Source organism: Lepisosteus platostomus, chromosome 5 (assembly GCF_059453375.1).
Source record: "Lepisosteus platostomus isolate fLepPlt1 chromosome 5, fLepPlt1.hap1, whole genome shotgun sequence".
Classification (NCBI taxonomy): Eukaryota; Metazoa; Chordata; class Actinopteri; order Semionotiformes; family Lepisosteidae; genus Lepisosteus; species Lepisosteus platostomus.
In genome coordinates, this window is record NC_142615.1 from 67,730,324 (window position 1) to 67,751,222 (window position 20,899).

Consider the following 20,899-nt stretch of genomic DNA (forward strand, 5'->3'; position numbering starts at 1 on the left):
AAATAAAGTCGTGATTCTGAGATTGTAAGTCGCCGTTGCGAGATATAAAGTCCCAATGACCAGAAATAAAGTCGTGATTCTGAGATTGTAAGTCGCCGTTGCGAGATATAAAGTCCCAATGACCAGAAATAAAGTCGTGATTCTGAAATTGTAAGTCACAGTTGCGAGATATAAAGTCCCAATGACCAGAAATAAAGTGATTCTGAGATTGTAAGTCGCCGTTGCGAGATATAAAGTCCCAATGACCAGAAACAAAGTCGTGATTCTGAGATTGTAAGTCGCCGTTGCGAGATATAAAGTCCCAGTTGCCGGACGAGCCGGCAGCGGGTCTGGGCGCCGTAATGAAACGACGTCTTTCATCATCACGTCGGTTTTCCAGCGGCGCTTCAACGTCCTTCTGCACAAGCGAGCGGTGTGTTTCTGCAGCTGCACTCCGGCTGAAGGAGGTGAAAACGCGCTTCTCTTCCAGAAAGGTCTGTGTGTCCGAGCGATCGGCCGGCCTGATGCGCGCAGTGTGGCTGACCGTCGCGCTGAAGCGCCTCTGTCTCTTCCTCAAGACCCCTCATGAGCAGCCCCTCGGACACCCACACCAGACACGCTGTGAGAAGGAGGCACACGCCCCCGCTGGGATCGCAGACACAGCCCGGCCGCCTCACGCCTGTCCTGGCCCACCCTGCCTGGCGCCCGCCGGAAACAGCTGCTCGCCATCTCGGCCACAACCGGCCACTTTCCCACCGCGGAGTCCCGGTCAGCGACACTGTGCTCTTATACCGGGTGGGACACCGCCAGACCCACAGCTGGATAGAAACTCACTGTTCCACTGTTACAATTATACACATGTAGTGTGCTCTCTGAAGGCACCAGTTCTGTAGGGTTTGGGCATTTACTGGGACAATTATTAATTGTAGCAGTAAATCACAAAATGATTATTTTGATGGCCTTAGAATCCAACTGTAGAGGTTTTGATGGGTTTACTGAGACAATTATTAATTGTAGCAGTAATCACGAGGTTGTTCGTTGGGGCTTTTAGAAAATCAATCGTCAGAACAACTAACAACGCACACACACGGGTTCAATACACGGGATACATTTATTAATATAACTGTGCACCAAACATATACTAGTCTGCCTGGATAGGGTGAGGGTTATCAATATACAAGGTATATAATCTCGAAGAGATGCAAACACAAAGAGATACACAACAGAGAATATATGTCAATATATATCGTTCGGTTACCAAATCGCTAATCAGTGTTATTACCCACTGTTACTCTAAACTCGGAAGTAAATACATTACTCATGAATTAAATTGATAACAACTTGTGTTGAGGTACAATTGAATTCTCGAGACGCAATGTAGAACATGGGGTTTACTTATCCACTGTGTTTGGATTTGGAGTTTCCCGGCACGAACACCAAACCAGCTGACAGGCTCTGTTGCAGCCTCTGTTGCAGCGGTTGTCCAATGGGCGTTGTGACGGCGTCCTCTGGCTACCGGCCAACCAGTCGAGGTGCAGCTCGGAGTAGGACGGGCGGAGGAATCTAACTGCGGCGCGCAGGGCAGTCGTTGCTCCGAGGGGATCTACCAGCAGTCCGGCTGGCTAGTAGAAAGTCTCTATGCACAGAGTGTGACCGCGAGTCCTCACAAGTCACTCTTTTGCCTGGGAAGAAACTGGTTCGTTCCCGGTCCAGCGCTGCTTCTGAATAAGCTATTCAGGTTGTCGACGAGGGTCCAACTGTAGGCTGCCGTTGATCAAGCGGAGCATTCACGTTGGTAGAATTCTGAGTACGTACGGGATCCTCGGCCTCGCGCTTAGAACAAAGTCCAAGTCCTTTTGCAGACAACAGCAGTTGTCACGTGATTGTCTCTGAGGATGCGCGAAAATGGCCAAGGAGAGCCCAGAACTGAGCTTGCGCTCCCTTTTTGATCAAGACCCAGATGTGTGCTGATTGGTTGAGAGTTTGGCGGGCATTGGAGACCCACGTGGTATTACCACGCCCTGCCAGTCCCTGATTGGTTGGTCAAGGTGAGATATAAGTCACTTACTCTTGACACTTAGGAATGCAGTCCAGATGTCCATTCGGCACTCCCTAGACTGATAGGCGCCAATGCATGACCATTGATCATGATAGCCAGGCTCAGCTAATTGCATCCCCGTCTGGGAGCTTGTTTCTTATCACAAGAAAACACTCTTAAATCAGCTTGCATGAATTCTTTCTCTGCACCACAGAGATGGAGGGTGAGATGGGGCCTCTTTTAGGAGCATACCAACGCTTAATTCTGTCTTATTAACAAGCATTGCCGCTACACAACCATGCGATATAACTCAAACAACGCACACACACACAGGTACTATATACACGAGGATACATTTATTAATACATAGAATATGCATATAAACTTAACAGATCTTATCGAGAGGGTTATCAGAATACAAAAGATATATATTCAGTCAGTTACGAAGAGTTACACATATCAAGAGGACATACGTTCAGTATGTCATTCATTTAGACCGTTTCGTAAATGAACTTGGTTATAACTTCTACATTAGATACTCAAAACAAGTACATAACTCTTAGGAATTAAATTGATATCAACTGGTTGGGATACCAATTGAATTCTCGAGCTGTAATGCATTGAAGTTGAATACTCATCCAATCTCTGGGGATTCAGATCTCCTGCGGCCTCTCTGGCTCGGTGCCAGGCTGTGCTGTGCGGCTTGCGACGGTGCGCTGCTGATGCTCACTGACCGGCTAGTTAGTGTTGGTTTAACTAGCACAGTATGTGCACAGGAGAAAAGATGACTGTGGATCCCAGCAAGTCAGGAAGAAGACCGGTTCGTTCCTGATGAAGCGCTAGTTCTGAATAGTGATTCAGCTGTCCACAGTTCCGACCTGTTCACGAGGCCTGCTGCTGATGCTAACCTCAGGTGGATCCTCTGGTTACTCTCTGCCAACCTCCACTCTAGACTCTTAGAACAAAGGAAAGTTCTGGCACTCAGACACACTGGCCGTTCCGTGGTTGTCCGGGCTGAGTCTCAGGATGGTCAGGAGGCGCTCTGCGAGAATGTCCTGCCCTTGGGAGCCTTCTGCTCCTGGGCCGTCCTGCCCTGGAATTCTCCTTTGAGATTCTCCCTTTAGAATTGTCCACAGAATCTCTCAGGCTCTCTGTGTTGCCTGTTTTTACCTGGAGGAACTTCAGCTCGTTCATTGGCTGAAAGTTCCATTGGCATCAGAGTCCCACGTGGGTTACTCGGCCCTACCAGTCCCTGATTGGTTGATCAAGGTGAGATATGAGTCACTTACTCCTGACACCTAGGAATGCGGTCCAGATGTCCATCTGGCACTCCCTAGACAGATAGGCGCCAATGGATGACCACTGATCATGATAGCCAGGCTTAGCTAAGTGCATCCCCCTTTGGGAGCTGTCCCTTATCAAAAGAAAACATCTTTAAATCAGCCTGCATGAATAGCTCCTCTGTGGCTGCACCACAGAGATGAACAGAGAGATGAGGCCTCATTTGGGAAAGCTCAGAACACTTAATTCTGTCTTATTAACAAGCATTGCCGCTACATGCATATATTCTGTTACACACACATATACAATGTCAGAATTATATCCAAAAGTATTCATGACATTTATATATATATACACAAAGAATACCAAAATACAAACATGATCAAAATAGAACATTATTTAAAATTAGTTTTCTTCACATGGGGCACTAAGGGCTGGTTTTCAGTGAGTCGGATCTCTTACGAGGAAGAGATCAGTGTTTCAGTGGAGAGTCCTCACTCTGTGTCCAGGAAGTATCCGGTCTTCCTCTCTCGCTGGGAAAGACTGTGTGGATCAGTGACTGACCTGCGGCAGTGTCTCTGTGTCTCTCTGTCACTCCGATAAAACTGCCTGAGTTCCTCCTCTCCCTCTCCTGCTCCTGTCTCAGTGTCTTCAGCTCTCTCTCAGCTCCTCGATCTCCTGTCTGTTTCTCTCTCCTGTCTGTGGGCTGTGTGTGTCTGCTCATTGTGTCTGTGGGCTGTGTGTGTCTGAAGGTTGTGTCTGTGGGCTGTGTGTGTCTGAGGGTTGTGTATTCTTGAGCGCCTTCAGGTTGTGTGTGAGACTACGTTGTTCCTACTGTGTGTGCTCTTGTGTGTCTGCGGGCTGTGTGTGTCTGCTCATTGTGTCTACAGGCTGTGTGTCTGAGGGTTGTGTACAGATGCAGCCATTCAAAGTGAGCGGTACAGACACGTTTAATTTTGGAACATAAACATACAGTATATAGCTGGTCTCGGTACTTTAAAGAAAAAAATACACACCAGTATTCCATTTCTCCCTAAACATTTTAAGCATCGAAGTCTTTAACTAACGCGATACCGGAGTCAACAAGCATACTTTTAGAATTTGATTAAAAGGGAATATAATATGGAATCGCGTATCTCAAGAAATTAATAACGATATAATTATATTCATGTTGCAAAAGAACTGCAACGGACATAAAAACTCCCTTGCTTTTAACAGAGCGTTCCATAATTTCTAACTACGAAAATGCCAGGTGAAAGGATTTGTAAACATATTTTGTTAAAGCAAGTCAGTTTTTTCCGCAACACTTAAAAGACATTTTTCCAAGAAAGTTTAGCCTTTGTCACTAATGAAACCACTAAATAAAGACATAAATATAGAAATCTTAAGATTTGTTTTATTTAATGTTGGTAGCAGGATGAACTGTCAGAGTGTATATTTTGTCGCAGAGTTGCTGCAAGATGTTAACAGTGAAAAAGGTATTTAGAAATGAGTTATTTCAAGATGAAAATTTTCAGAATAATTGCAAATCTAGCAGGATAGAGAAAGCACAGAAAACTGGCAGTTAGATTGATCAGATTAGTATGAAAAGTCATTTAGCAAAGGGAATGAGAAGAGTGACAAACTAGTATACTTTAGATCTTTTTTTCTGAACCAGGGAAAATCTGATCATGTTTCCCTATAACAATAATAAAAAACTTTATTTGATATATCACCATTAAAGGGTGGCATCTCAAAGCAATACAGTAGATGTAAAAACAGATAAAAGGACCACAGATTACAAAGTAAATGCATATAAGAAAGACAAGCAGTTAGAGGTGCTACCAAAATTAGAAAATGAAGCAGATACAGACACTAAGTCTTCTGAAAAGAAAGGTTCTGAGGTTAGATTTAAACTGGCCCTGGTGTGTGTGTGTTTGTGTCTGTCTGTCCTGTGATGGACTGGCGCTATGTCCAGGGTGTATTCTGCCTTGTGTCCGTCGCTTACTGGGATAGGCTCCAAATCCTCTGTACTGGATAAAGAGATTAGAAATGGATGGAACTATACACAGTGTTAGAAACCCACTATGAAATGGCAGCATCTCACTGAGAATAAAACATTTTATAGTGCTGGCTTAAGGAAACAGCCTTTCCACCTCTCTTGCACATCAGTATCCATACCTAGTTATTTAAACAAATTGCCTCTAATTATAAACATCTTAATATGCTGGCTCTGTGGATCCGCATCAGCTATGTTTGCCCATTCCTTCAATTCATGTGCATCCAACACACAGTTCAACGCTAGCAACTACACAAAATCTAAAATATGAGCTCTACTTGCCACTTACAATACCAACAGTACCAGCTAACTTTAGTAGTGACATTTTCATGGATCTTTTTAACAATAAAATTTACAACATCAGACTTCAGACACAATTAAACAGGCCTCAAAAAAGTCTGGTACAAACATTTTCAGCATGGAATAAACCATTACTTTAATGGTATAAACCTTAAATGGATTCATATTCTCAATAAGATTTGGTGCTCAGTAACATGACTTAGAAAATGACAGAAGACGTACGTATCATGCTTATCCTTCTATTTTTCATAATCGTAAACTCCTTAAGGCAGTTACATTTTCTCTGTTCTGACCTGGAGTTACAGAGAAATTTAAATTCTAATAAGAGATTTGTAATGAGGAAAGTCATACCAATCACTCATACAGTACCAGGATTTGCAATTACAATACAAATACTTTCTTTCTGTATGTGTTTATTTTGCAGTTTGAGTCTATGGCATTCCTTTGGGGGTCTATACTCCAAGGCATGACTTTTTTATGGGAACATGACATTTTTTTAAACATATATTTTTGTGGTAGGAGGGCGCAAAACATCAGTATTTACTGCTATTAATTACTGTACGATTTATAGTTGAAATCTGAGCCTAGATATAAAGTTAGATATAAAGTTAAAATCTCGACAAAGCAATGTAGGAAATACAGAGAAAATAAATCCTTTCTGACATCTAAAATCAGTTTCGATCAAGGTCTCTAAAACGAACAAGAAAAAGAGGATTTTCGGAGGGCAATTACGCTGTGTTTATATAGAATAAGTGATTTACTGTATGAGCAATCTAATTTCTTGTTCGTTTAAAACAGTGAAATGTCAGCTGCAAAAGATCGCACCAGAAACAGCACTCTCTCTGCCTGTCATAGACGTTCAGGAAAGGCTGAATGAAGTCATGTCAAGTACAATAATTCGGTGATCAATAATAACAGTTGTAGGACAGTATATAAGGAGGATAAGGATTTTGAAGTTGACTCGAAATCTGATAGGTAACCAGTGCAAGGACTTGAAAACAGGTGTAATGCATCCCTGATAGGATTCTTGCTGTCATATTCTGAACATATTGAAGATTGCTCAGTGTGGATTTAATTTCCCCAGTGAACAGGATGTGCATTTATTAATTCTAGAAAAAAAGCCTTTCTTGATTTCTCTAGTTCTTAGTTTCTCTAGTTCCCTTTAAAATAAACTATTATTCCACAATGCAGAGTATTACATGGCCAGTATTTACACATGATATTTGTGATTTAAAGAAATTAACACAAGCAGCTTTTGGAGATTTAAGTGTTGGCTGAGTTATTGCAGGATAAAAGACTAGAGATGTTGGCAAGAGGAAGATAATTTGGGGAAAGCTGAGGAATACACTTATAACAAGAACACTTCCTAATGGGGTTAGGCATACTTTTGATGAAGATGATGAAGTTAACAGACTATATGTTTACATAGATACTGAAATAAGGATTGTATTTTAGATTATGTGTAGTTGCTGGCATTGAACTGTGTGTTGGATGCACATGAATTGAAGGAATGGGCAAACATAGCTGATGCGGATCCACAGAGCCAGCATATTAAGATGTTTATAATTAGAGGCAATTTGTTTAAATAACTAGGTATGGATACTGATGTGCAAGAGAGGTGGAAAGGCTGTTTCCTTAAGCCAGCACTATAAAATATTTTATTCTCAGTGAGATGCTGCCATTTCATAGTGGGTTTCTAACACTGTGTATAGTTCCATCCACACAGTGCCTTTACTTCCATTTCTAATCTCTTTATCCAGTACAGAGGATTTGGAGCCTATCCCAGTAAGCAACGGACACAAGGCAGAATACACCCGGGACATAGCGCCAGTCCATCACAGGACAGACAGACACAAACACACACACACCAGGGCCAGTTTTCCCATAAACCAATTAACTTACCAGTATGTTTTGGAGTGCGAGAGGGAGTCATATCACACATATGGAGAAAAACCATGTAACCCAGAGAGAACATGTAAACCCCACACACACAGGATGGCAGGAATTGAACCTAGGACCCCAGTGCTGCAAGATAGCAATGCTAACCACTTTGCCACCATTATAAATGGATGGATATCTTAGTTATCTTTCTAGTTCACAGGTTTGCATGCATAATTTAATTTTGAAAGCCACTGAGACATCAGGTACTACTGTTGTATTTATGAAAAAGAAACAAAACAAAAAACATACTAACAACTGTGCCATCCTACTCCTTAGTTAATACATTTTATTATTCATAAACAGTTAACATTGTTAGCAAAATATTTTGAATTATATTTAACCCTATTTTTTCTTTAGTTTTGTATTTAACTTATTATATGATAGTCAGACTTAATGTATATTTGAACAATGAAAATATATTTTTACAAGATTTTACATTAAGCACTTAAAATTAATATGGTTAATAATAGTAAACTGTAACATGCTGTAACAAGATCGGTTAAACTGCGAAGAAAATGCTTTCAGAGAAAATGTTTCAGGTGTGAAGAACATAGATCTCCAATGCAATTTCAACCAAACCTGTTCCCACACACCCTGCCCCCACTACCATTAGAATATACACAAAGCACTCAAATCTTTCGAGCTAATGATCAGGTGACCCGAGAGAGAGCGAGAGAAACACCAAGGGGTGCGGAACCAGGGAACTATTTACATGGAAAACGGGCGATCTCCCCAGACTGTCCGCCCGTTTCACTGTTACCTGGATACCTCTTTATTTAGAACTCACTAACACTGGTTTTTAGTTTAGAAGGATTCAAGTAGGGTTTTAGATGAAAGGCAGCGACCTTAATCAAGCCCAAATCATAATTGAACCCATTCAGAGCCTACATTACATTTTAGCGTTTCATTCTGAGCAGAAGACCCTCACACCTGAAGAAGGCTTGCGTTTTCTCTCTTCTCTTTTAAGCATGTGTACAATGTGTAATACAATTACAATGTGTAATTACAATGATGTAATACAATTTGAATCGTATGAGGGTGTATTATTAGGGGGAGGTGTCTTTCGCTGGAAATCTCGCCTGCTTCTACTTTACGAGTACAACCCCCTCTCTGCCGGAGTGCTGGCTGTGACGAATTAAACCGGTTTCACAGGTTTCAATCATAGACCATGTGACATGGGAGTCAGGAAACTAACACACAGCGCCACCAGATTTGACAACGCTATAAAAACGCTATAAAATAATGTGACTAGGCACAGAACAAGTTTACAGCACAGTACAATAATAAATGCTGACCATGACTTTAGAAGCATAAATTACCTTACACTCAATTTAAACACAAGCTGTCTTTAGCCCTCTAAGCTGGTTCATACAGAAATGTAGAGATCCAGGCTCAGAACACACAGCTTCATTAGCGAATACATATGCAGGACAACTAGAGAAGACGTTTTACAGAGGATGGATTTTTAGAAACATCCCATCAGTGACATCACTGAAGTCAACTCCTAGGTACTGTAACTGTCGTGTGGATAGTTTCACAAGAATCAGACAAAGGTTTAAGCATCGCTTGTTCTAGATAAAACTGCAAAAAAAAAACAACAACCCATAATGTACTTCTTTGCAGCTCTGTTTGCCCAAATCATATATTCACAACGTGAAATTTAGAAAATAATATTACGTAACCAAAATCCGCAATATGGAAACAGAACCTGTGTAATTGTTGATAGATGATGTACTCGTAACATTTTTACAAGACGAACTACAACATTTAAAAAATGAGTTGTATGTACTTGATATCTCTAATCAATCCACGGCGACATTGTTAAAGCAGAGTCCCAGTAAAACGAAACTAAAACGCCCTGCGCATACCGTTTCGCGCTTCTTATTAGTTGCTCAAAAGTAATTTGACCGTATGAAATGCATAATATAAACCTAGAAACATATACGTGAGCAGTATTTACGTACTGTAGTATCGGTGTTAAGACATACCTCTCAAATACTGTAAATCAAGTTAAAAATATCTCAAGACCGATTCTGGTCATAATGAAACCATGTTTCGTGTATGTTTTCTTTAAAGTACCGAGACCAGCCATATACTGTATGTTTATGTTCCAAAATTAATATCGTTTATGGCCTTCACACGCGTTGCAGTATGCTCCTATTCTTTTTATGCTCAGCTACTAAGATTTCCCTTCAGTGGTAAAATTAGATATGAATATTCAATACTTAAACGGGCACAGTTAAGACATTAAATATACATATACATACTGTATACAGTACAGTTTGCATACGGTAATATGTTTATGTTACGCGATTAAAAAATAAATAAATAAAAATGAAAAGCCCAGCACCAGCTGGATTCAAACACACAACCTGCCAGTTGGTAGTCACGCACCTAGACCAGTAGGCTACAAGACAGCTCGCATGAACAGGCAGGCGAAACAGCCCTACACAGCCCTGTCGCAGCACACGAATTCTTTAGATACGCGATTCCATATTATATTAGCAGAAAAGCTTAAAACTACCACTTTTTCACACGCTATTTCACATGCTAGTTAAATACTTCGATGCTTAAAATCGTTAGGGAGAAATGGAATACCGGTGTGTATTTTTCCTTTAAAGTGCCTATTCCTGGAATCTGACTGGCTGACACCCCTCTGAAGTGGTTCCATAAAATCTGGTATACGGAAAAGAAAGCGTTGATAAATACAAGTGTCTTTTAATACACTCTTTGCTGTGCTCTTGAGGATCCTTGTGATATTTTAAGCTCTAGTTGAATGATAGGTGTCGCATTTTAAATCATTTTCGTAGTTAGAAATTATGAAACGCCCTGTTAAAAGCAAGGAAGTTTTTATGCCCGTTGAAGTAAAACAAAATGCCTGACAAAGTATGGCTTGGACAGATTCCAAGTGCTTGTACAAATGTGCTAAAGAAATTATACTTTGAGTATACAGCTTGTCCAAAGTCATCCATTATTAATACTATTAGTAATATCTTCAGTAAAGGCTTTGATGCATAAATATTTCTGATAAAGGTAGGTTGTGTACTTTTGTCCAACTGAGCAATCTTGCTTTCATAAAATATACCAACATTTTAATGACTGATGATTAACATGCTGTAATACACAGTTCAAAATTAAAGGCTCAAATGCTGTACATGAGAGGTTAAGCTCCCCCTGGCGGTTTTACAAGGCGACGCCGGATAGTTAGCCACGTGACACACGTGAACTGCGTGATACCGCGACACGCCCACCGGGGTATGCCGCGAAATACCTCACCCATTTTGAATGGCTGCATCTGTACGTGTGCATGAGTGTCTGAGTGTGACTGCGAGTCTGCGTGCGAGTGTACGTGTGCGAGTGTCTGAGTGTGACCGAGTCTGTGTGTGCCCGAGTGTCTGAGTGTGACTGCGAGTCTGTGCCCGAGTGTACATGTGCGAGAGTGTCTGAGTGTGACTGTGAGTCTGTGCCCGAGTGTACGTATGCGAGAGTGTCTGAGTGTGACTGCGAGTCTGCGTGCGAGTGTGCGTGTGCGAGAGTGTCTGAGTGTGACTGCGAGTGTACGTGTGCGAGAGTGTCTGAGTGTGACTGCGAGTGTACGTGTGCGAGAGTGTCTGAGTGTGACTGCGAGTCTGCGTGCGAGTGTACGTGTGCGAGAGTGTCTGAGTGTGACTGCGAGTCTGCGTGCGAGTGTACGTGTGCGAGAGTGTCTGAGTGTGACTGCGAGTGTACGTGTGCGAGAGTGTCTGAGTGTGACTGCGAGTCTGCGTGCGAGTGTACGTGTGCGAGAGTGTCTGAGTGTGACTGCGAGTGTACGTGTGCGAGAGTGTCTGAGTGTGACTGCGAGTCTGCGGGCGAGTGTACGTGTGCGAGAGTGTCTGAGTGTGACTACGAGTGTACGTGTGCGAGAGTGCCCGAGTGTACGTGTGCGAGTGTCTGAGTGTGACTGCGAGTGTACGTGTGCGAGAGTGTCTGAGTGTGACTGCGAGTGTACGTGTGCGAGAGTGTCTGAGTGTGACTACGAGTGTACATGTGCGAGAGTGTCTGAGAGTGACTGCGAGTCTGCGGGCGAGTGTACGTGTGCGAAAGTGTCTGGGTGTGACTGCGAGTCTGCGGGCGAGTGTACGTGTGCGAGAGTGTCTGAGTGTGACTGCGAGTCTGCAGGCGAGTGTACGTGTGCGAGTGTCTGAGTGTGACTGCGAGTGTACGTGTGCAAGTGTCTGAGTGTGACTGCGAGTCTGCGGGCGAGTGTACATGTGCGAGAGTGTCTGAGTGTGACTGCGAGAGTACGTGCGAGTGTACGTGTGCGAGAGTGTCTGAGTGTGACTGCGAGTCTGCGGGCGAGTGTACGTGTGCGAGAGTGTCTGAGTGTGACTGCGAGTCTGCGTGCGAGTGTACGTGTGCGAGTGTCTGAGTGTGACTGCGAGTCTGCGGGCGAGTGTACGTGTGCGAGAGAGTCTGAGTGTGACTGCGAGTCTGCGTGCGAGTGTACGTGTGCAAGAGTGTCTGAGTGTGACTGCGAGTCTGTGCCCGAGTGTGCGTGTGCGAGTGTCTGAGTGTCTGCGAGTGTACGTGTGCGAGAGTGTCTGAGTGTGACTGCGAGTGTGCGTGTGCGAGTGTCTGAGTGTGACTGCGAGTGTGCGTGTGCGAGTGTACGTGTGCGAGAGTGTCTGAGTGTGACTGCGAGTGTACGTGTGCGAGTGTCTGAGTGTGACTGCGAGTCTGTGCCCGAGTCTACGTGATTGCGAGTCTGTGTGCAAGTCTACTCGTGCGAGTGTACGTGTGCGCCTGAGTCTGTCTCTGAGTGTCTGCGAGTCTACATGTGTGCGAGTGTCTGAGTGTCTGCGAGTCTACATGTGTGCGAGTGTCCGAGTGTGACTGCGAGTCTGAGTGCGAGTGTCCATGTGTGCGAGTGTCCGAGTGTGACTGCGATTCTGAGTGCGAGTCTACATGTGTGCGAGTGTCCGAGTGTGACTGCGAGTCTGAGTGCGAGTGTCCGAGTGTCTGCGAGTCTACATGTGCGCGAGTGTCCGAGTGTGACTGCGAGTCTGAGTGCGAGTCTACATGTGTGCGAGTGTCCGAGTGTGACTGCGAGTCTGAGTGCGAGTGTCCGAGTGTCTGCGAGTCTACATGTGCGCGAGTGTCTGAGTGTGACTGCGAGTCTGAGTGCGAGTGTCCGAGTGTCTGCGAGTCTACATGTGCGCGAGTGTCCGAGTGTGACTGCGAGTCTGAGTGCGAGTCTACATGTGTGCGAGTGTCCGAGTGTGACTGCGAGTCTGAGTGCGAGTGTCCGAGTGTCTGTGAGTCTACATGTGTGCGAGTGTCCGAGTGTGACTGCGAGTCTGAGTGCGAGTGTCCGAGTGTCTGCGAGTCTACATGTGCGCGAGTGTCCGAGTGTGACTGCGAGTCTGAGTGCGAGTCTACATGTGTGCGAGTGTCCGAGTGTGACTGCGAGTCTGAGTGCGAGTGTCCGAGTGTCTGCGAGTGTCCATGTGCGAGAGTGTCTGAGTGTGACTGCGAGTCTGTGTGCGCGCGCGAGTCTACGTGCCCGGGAGTGAATCTGAGTGTGACTACGAGTCTGTGCGAGTCTACGTGTGCGAGAGTGTGCGTGTCTACGTGTGCGAGAGTGTGCGTGTGACTGAGTCTGTGTGTGAGTCTACATATGTGCGAGAGTGCGAGTCTACATGTGTGCGAGATCAGATCGCCACCGCCAGCCATGGGGAGTCCACCGTCAGGTCTGTCCAGTCAGTGTGTCTGTATGAACCCCTCTCTCTCAGTGCAGTGTTCATATACTGGAGTGTCCAGTCAGTGTGTCTGTATGAACCCCTCTCTCTCTCAGTGCAGTGTTCATGTACTGGAGTGTCCAGTCAGTGTGTCTGTATGAACCCCTCTCTCTCTCAGTGCAGTGTTCATGTACTGGAGTGTCCAGTCAGTGTGTCTGTATGAACCCCCCTCTCTCAGTGCAGTGTTCATGTACTGGAGTGTCCAGTCAGTGTGTCTGTATGAACCCCTCTCTCTCTCAGTGCAGTGTTCATGTACTGGAGTGTCCAGTCAGTGTGTCTGTATGAACCCCTCTCTCTCTCAGTGCAGTGTTCATGTACTGGAGTGTCCAGTCAGTGTGTCTGTATGAACCCCACTCTCTCTCTCTCAGTGTTAATATGAGATGTGTCTCTCTCTCCAGCTACACCTCTCTGATCTCCATGGCCTGCCAGATCTCCTCCGGGATGAAGTTCCTGGCCTCCCTGAACTTTGTGCACCGGGACCTGGCGACCCGGAACTGCCTGGTGGGGGAGGGCGGCGCCATCAAGATCGCCGACTTCGGCATGAGCCGCAACCTGTACGCCGGCGACTGTGTGGGGGTGTTGGGGGTGACCCCATGTGTCTGTGTCCCCAGGGGAAGTTCACCACGGCCAGCGATGTGTGGGCATTCGGGGTGACCCTCTGGGAGATGCTGAGGCTGTGTAAGGAGCAGCCCTACGCCTCCATGACAGATGAGCTGGTGATCGAGAATGCTGGAGAGTTCTTCAGAGACCAGGGCAAGCAGGTAACAGCCACACCTGGCCAGGAGTACCTGTACCTGTCTCTCTCCTGTTCAAGAGGCTTTATTAGCATGACCGATGGGTACAATCAGTGTTGCCAAAGCAAATAAAAATAATAAAATTAACATGGAACAAAACAAAAACTAGAAGTAAAATAAAACCTACAGACATGTCACAGACATTTACAACAAAGAGATATGATAAAATATTGACATATACTGTAGCGACTGGAGCATTATTGGGAGACAGACTCACTGTTCCTCAGGCTGTGACAGGAGATCACATACTGGGCTGCCAGATCAACTGAGTTCCCTCCTCCCTCTCCCAGTAGGATGGGGACCCGTTGTGACTCTGGCAAGTGTGTGAACTCTGGGATTAGATTTCTGAATTTCGGGAAATGTTTCTCTAATCCCAGAGTATCTGTCACAGTGCAGTAGGAAGTGCACCTCTGTCTCTATTTCTCCCCGCTGGCAGTGGGAGCACAGCCTGTCCTCTCTGGGCAGCCAGGTCTGCCTGTGTCGCCCAGTTTCTATGGCCAGGTTGTGGTCACTGAGCCTGTACTTCGTCAGGGTCTGTTTCTGTTTGTTATTTTTTATTTTGGTCAAATATTCAGCTAGTGTGTATTGTCTGTTTAGGGTTCTGTAGCATTCCAGTTTATATTGTGTTTGTGTGTGTGTGTCCCAGTGTGTGAGATATTGCTGTTTGATCTGTGCTGTGATGTGGTTGAGTCTGGGTTGTGGTGCTCTAGCAGTGCTGTCCTGAGGCTGGTTAGGATTGGTGTGGCTCAGGTCGGTGAGCCTCAGGCCCAGCTGGCTCAGGGGGCTCTGTTTTGGGCTCAGCTCTTGGCTCAGCAGGGCTTTGTGGTGGTAGGAATTTTGGTCGCTGTTTTTTAGGTGTAGCCAATACTTTAATATTCTTTTCTGTATGTTTATCAATAGTGGGTACTGGCCTTATTCGGCCCTGCACCCGTTGTTAGGAGTTTTTCTCTGCACACGGAGGATGATTCTACAGATCTCCATGTGCAGAGTTTCTGTGGGGTGTTTGTCCCATTGGGTGTAATCCTGGTCTGTGAGGGGACCCCACACTTCACTGCCATATAGGGCAATGGGTTGGATTACACTTTCAAATATTTGGAGCCAGATTCTTGTTGGTGGGCTGATGTTGAAGAGCCTCCTTCTTATTGCGTAGAAAGCCCTGAGTGCCTTCTCCCTCAGTGCCTTCACTGCCAAGTCAAAACTCCCGGAAGAGCTGATGGTGAGACCGAGATATGTGTAGCTGGATGTGTGCTCCAATGTGTTGTTGTTGTTCAGTGTGAATTTGTACCTGTTTCCCTGAGGTCTGGCTTTCTTCTGGAAAACCATAACTCTGGTCTTGTCTCTCTCTCAAGGGCAGGACTTTGTCCTCTCAGTGGCCCTGGGTTCAGTTAATGATTAACTCACCAGGGCAGAATGAAGTCTTGGACGCCGCCTGATATGAACGTTTCTGGTATATCTCATCACTTAGGAATTTAAAAATATATATAAAAATACTTTTAAAATTGTTTTTCATAAGCAAACTCTCTTGTTTGGGGTTCTGGAAAGTTGATCTAAAAGGATCTCCAAAACACTTTACAGTCAGGGACCCCACTTCATCCCACCTGCAAACAACTGAGAAGAGGGAATTTGGGGAGTACAGACCGAACCCCGACTAAGCAGCACCCCTGACCAGCAGTCGGGTCACTGGGGTCACACCCCTGCTCTCACACACTGTAAGGACATTGTTGTTGTCATTCTGTAAATCGCTTTGAGAAGACACCTTTAAAGGTGCTATATAAAATAGTTTTTTTTTTAATTATTACTTCAAATGAGATCTGCTGAAAATCAAGAGTCGATTTTATTGTTGGACATGTGCAGCTATATAGAATCTGTTGATGTATTAATCACTCTTGCCATTAGTAATCAATTAATTTAAAACAATGAAATATGGCTATAATCTGTTAGGTTTTGCACCAATTGAATGATTTTTGTAAAGTTCTTTTAGAACAGCATGACGTGACCTCGATAGTACTGACCTGAGTTGGTGGAATTTGCTAATAGTACAGCAAACAACACAGATGAGTCACACATACAACATATACAGTACAAATTTACATAGAACAGAAGACAAACATTGTCACATACAGCACATATGTAAACAACTTTCCATGTTAAACAATAAATTATACAAGGAAGTCAGAGTTCAAGGTGAATTCAGAGGTCGCATGGCAGAGGGGAGGAGTCTGAGGTTGAATCAGACCGTCCTTGATTGGGAGGATCTGAAACTTGTTCCAGAAGCATGAAGCTGAAAGAGATTATGAGCTGGGGGAGAGGGGTCGGAGATGATTTTCTGGGCACAACTGGAGGTGCAGCTTGAGTACAGAGATGAGATACTCTGGCTTCCTTGAAGAAACAGCCAGATTTGATCTTCTGATCATTTTAACTACTAAATACTCTTTTCTGTGTCCTGTCTTCTGTTGTTATTGTGTGGAAAACAGCTCCGTGCTGTTATAGACAGAACAGTGAAAACTGCCTCTGAGAAACACACAGGTAAAAACCATGTCTGATCAAGTCTGCTGCTGTCATTAACACGCATGAAAATACTATTGGTGAAAAAGAACCTAATACCTCGTCAGTGATTTTTTACATAAACATTTTTATATAAAAACAGTAAAACCAGGAACATGTTTATTAAATGTTTATTAAATTCCAAACAGTTTGATAGATCTCTGATCGCTGACAAGAGAAAGTGAAAGTAAATCAGCTCCTGTCTCTGAGCTGCTGTGTGATGGACTAAATCTAATCTCCCTGAGAGAAAACAGTTCAAGTACAGCACAGAGGATTTAAACAGACACAGGTCTGTGTGCCACTGTGTTAGTAACGCAGTACAGAGCGGAGCACAGTATGATTTTAATTCCTAACAGGACACAAGATGGTTGAATCTCTCAGTCTGATGACCAGTAAGATCAGTGAATCAGTAATACAGCATCAATCACACTCACTGTTGGGAGGTTTAAGACCTTTACTGTTCCTCCTCTTGACAGGCAGTCTGGGCTCCTCTTCTCTCTCTCTCTCCCTTCTTTCATACTTCTGTCTCAGCTCCTCTGTCTCTCTCTGTCTCTCCTCCTCCCTCTGTCTCAGCTCCTCTCTCTCTTTCTGTCTCTCCTCCTCCCTCTGTCTCAGCTCCTCTGTCTCTCTCTGTTTCTCCTCCTCCCTCTGTCTCAGCTCCTCTGTCTCTCTGTATCAGCTCCTCTGTCTCTCCTCCTCCCTCTGTCTCAGCTTCTCTGTCTCTCTCTGTCTCTCCTCCTCCCTCTGTCTCAGCTCCTTTGTCTCTCTCTGTTTCTCCTCCTCCCTCTGTCTCAGCTCCTCTGTCTCTCTGTATCAGCTCCTCTGTATCAGCTCCTCTGTCTCTCCTCCTCCATCTGTCTCTCTCTGTCTCTCCTCCTCCCTCTGTCTCAGCTCCTCTGTCTCTCTCTGTCTCTCCTCCTCCAACCTCTGTCTCAGCTCCTGTCTCTCTCTGTCTCTCCTCCTCCCTCTGTCTCGGCTCCTCTATCTCTCGTTCAGTGTTTATTTCTTTGATGTCAGTGGTGAAGTACAGCCCATAGTTTCCTGCCACCATGTCCTCTATCTTCTCCAGCAGCTCTGTGACCTGAGTGCGGTCGCCCCTGTTCTTGTTGTTGAGAACATGATACCTGTTCCCACACTTCTCCACCAGATACTGGAGCTTCTTCCCTTCTCTCTCAATGTGCTGCTCAATGGTTATGTCTCTCAGTGTCCCCCCCCAGGTGAACAGCACTATTGTGTGTCTCCAGACTCTCTCACTGAGAAGCTCCAGATATTTCTTCACTGATCTCCAGTCTGTGGCTGAGTCCAGATCAATCACCAGGAGGAGAGCGTGGGGTCCTGGGGGACACAGAGACACACTGCGCACAACCTCCTCTCTGACATGCTGTGGATCAGTCCTTATTATACGTGGAAAAGAGGAGTACCCTGGAGTGTCAACCACAGTGATCTGCCTCCCAGCTACTTCTCCCTCTCTCTTCACACACTCCTCAGTTACTCCCTCAGTGACAAACTCCTCTCTGCCCAGGATGGTGTTTCCTGCTGAGCTCTTCTCAGACAATCTCTGGCCCAGCAGCACGATCCTGATCTCTGAGAGACGCTGTGGTGCCTCATGGGCATCAGCCTGTTCCTCCCCTGTCAGAGAGAAAGATCACAGATTATTTACATGATAAAGTTCTCATCACATCTATCTTCACTCTTCATCCCATTTAAAATTCACGATAAAAACTTTTCTATATCTTTTCTATTGTCCCTGCCCTGTGACAGAGGAAAATCACAGATTATTGAGATTAATTTTCTGTGTATTCTCTGTGGTATACAAAAATGTTCTGTTAATGTTAGGTAATCAGACTGTATTCTTACAACATTCTTATTCTGTATTCTTGCAATTTATGTAATATATATATATATTTAACTGTTCTCTCAATAGTACATGTTTATTTTTCATCACAATTTTTTTTCTTAGAATAATTTAACCTCACTGAAAGTTTAGATTTCTCTCATCTGATAAATAGACATTTTTCCCAACTCCTTCCTTGCTCATCTTTACCAAGGGCACCAATACTTCTGGAGGGCCCTGTAGAGTCCCCCTAACACTGAGTATCCAATGGCAGTTCAGACACATATGGGACTCCTGTGTTCAGAATGAACCTTTATACCACCTTATTTTAAAAATACATGTAAAAAAACTGTAAAATCATTCAGTCTGTCCTGATTCTTCACTAGCGAGTCTAAAATGTCACATTTCATAAAGACATGTTTGGGACTCAGCCACCTGGCTGGGAAATCTGTGTGTTGTATAGTTTCAAACCGCTTAGAAACTATCTACTGTGATCCACACTGAAGAGAACTAGCATGATGTTAGTTTAAAAACAGTGAAACTGACAAGCTGGAGGAACTGAGTCTCTTTAGTCTGAAGGGAGTGTCCCACACTGACAGGGTGAAGATAGTGAACCATATATATATATACAAAATATTCAACATCCTCAGTGACAGTCAGTCATCATTAAAGACCAGTTAGATATTGACACCTCAGAGTTCCTCAGAATTAACACTGAAACTCAAAGCAACACTAAGACTTAAAATCAGGAGTGGGAGGCTCTACTGTACACAGAGAGAGGTGGGAGAGGGGAACAGGCTGATACCCTGGCTTCTCTCCAGACATAGCTGGGTGAGCTCCTCCAGTCAGGACAGGAGGCTCTACTGTACACAGAGAGGGGTGGGAGAGGGGAACAAGCTGCCCAGTCAGGACAGGAGAACCTGGAATCACTACTAATTATGGGCCAAATAAATTCCTCTGTTGTTCATCTGTACTGATTCCTCTCTGGTATTATCAGCTGTACAACAAACACAACCTCTGAGCAACAAACAGGAAACGATCATATCTGAGCGTGTCTGAGCATCATGAATACTAACAGTGTGAATCCAATACCATCAGCAAACAGTCAGGTTTAACATCAATCATTCTACATTAAATAAACACCTTATTAAAATATTTAGTACATTCCAAACAGCTTGAGTTGACAGTACTGATCCCTGATCTCTGACAAGAGAAAGTGAAAGTACATCAGCTCCTGTCTCTCTCTCCAAGTTCAGACCCTGTGTGTCTGACAGACAGAACACACTCTCAGCAGACAGGAAGACACTTCTCCAGCTGCTGCTGTGCTCTGTGACAGAGAAGAGACCCTCAGTGACTCCCTTTATGACACTCTGACAGGCAGAACAAGAGAAAACTCACCAGGGCTGAGCGCTGAGCTCCTACACGCTGCCATCTCTCTCTCTCCTTCTCTTCCTGCTGATCTGAAGGGCAGGACTATGTCCTCTCAGTGGCCCTTGATAAAATATTTAGTGGGTTCAGTTAATGATTAACTCACCAGGGCAGAATGAAGTCTTGGGCGCCGCCTGATATGAACGTTTCTGGTATATCTCATCACTTAGGAATTTAAAAAAACTTTAAAAATTATTTTTCATAAGCAAACTCTCTTGTTTGGGGTTCTGGAAAGTTGATCTAAAAGGATCTCCAAAGCACTTTACAGTCAGGGACCCCACTTCATCCCACCTACAATCAACTGAGGAGAGGGAATTTGGGGAGTACAGACCGAACCCCGACTAAGCAACACCCCTGACCAGCAGTCGGGACACTGGGGTCCACACCCGTCTGGATCAATGAAGTTAATGAGGCGCTGTCCTTGCCAGGGGGAGACAAGGCACCAGAAGTCAGAGGCCAGAGCTGAACTGCTTCAGGAGAGAGACAGATCGGGGAAACAGCAGACCAGAGAGAGCATGAGAGCAGACAGGAGTCAGACAGTAGATAACGGACCTGAGCAGCTCATCGGCTTGTTCGCCCCTCCCCCAGCTCTGTCTGGAGAGAAGCCAGGGTATCAGGTTGTTCCCTCCTCCCACCCCTCTCTGCGTACAGACCCCCTCTTAACCGCAGATGCCTGAGCGCTGATTGACCTCCTGCAGCGTCAATCCCTCCCCCAGAACAAACACAAACCACACCGCTGCTTCTCCGTTTTTATTCATCTGTTCAGGGAGTGAAACACGCGCCGTTCCCCACCCACCCCACGATCATTTCGCTCACTGTCATCGACCGATCGATTATACAACGACAAATCATGGAGAACCGTTCCAGTTCCTCACGGTGAAGGAAGAGTAGCACCACCTCCACTCTCACTGAAATACTCTCCATCAATAAGACGCACGAGTC

At 44.8% G+C, this 20,899-nt stretch overlaps 3 protein-coding genes across 3 annotated transcripts in view; 2 read left to right on the plus strand and 1 right to left on the minus strand.

Moving 5' to 3' along the window:
- Positions 1-20,899, plus strand: part of LOC148671849 (uncharacterized) — a 139,636-nt gene that overhangs the window by 52,962 nt on the left and 65,775 nt on the right. The window lies entirely within an intron of this gene.
- Positions 1-20,899, plus strand: part of LOC148671851 (NACHT, LRR and PYD domains-containing protein 1-like) — a 260,967-nt gene that overhangs the window by 29,452 nt on the left and 210,616 nt on the right. The gene's annotated exons all lie outside the window — the stretch shown is intronic.
- Positions 16,813-20,274, minus strand: LOC148671853 (GTPase IMAP family member 9-like). Its single transcript, XM_088632795.1, has 2 exons — positions 19,928-20,274; positions 16,813-18,324 (listed from the first exon to the last, which is right to left on the minus strand). The coding sequence occupies exons 1-2, from the start codon at positions 19,959-19,961 to the stop codon at positions 17,210-17,212; spliced, it is 1,149 nt and encodes a 382-aa protein (XP_088488921.1). The 5' UTR covers positions 19,962-20,274; the 3' UTR covers positions 16,813-17,209.

Coding starts and splice junctions, on each gene's coding strand:
- LOC148671853 (XM_088632795.1), bottom strand. CDS start 19,961: ATGGCAGCGTGTAGGAGCTCAGCGCTCAGCCCTG. Junction 18,325..19,927: donor GAGCTCAGCGCTCAGCCCTG/GTGAGTTTTCTC, acceptor TCTCTCTGACAG/GGGAGGAACAGGCTGATGCC.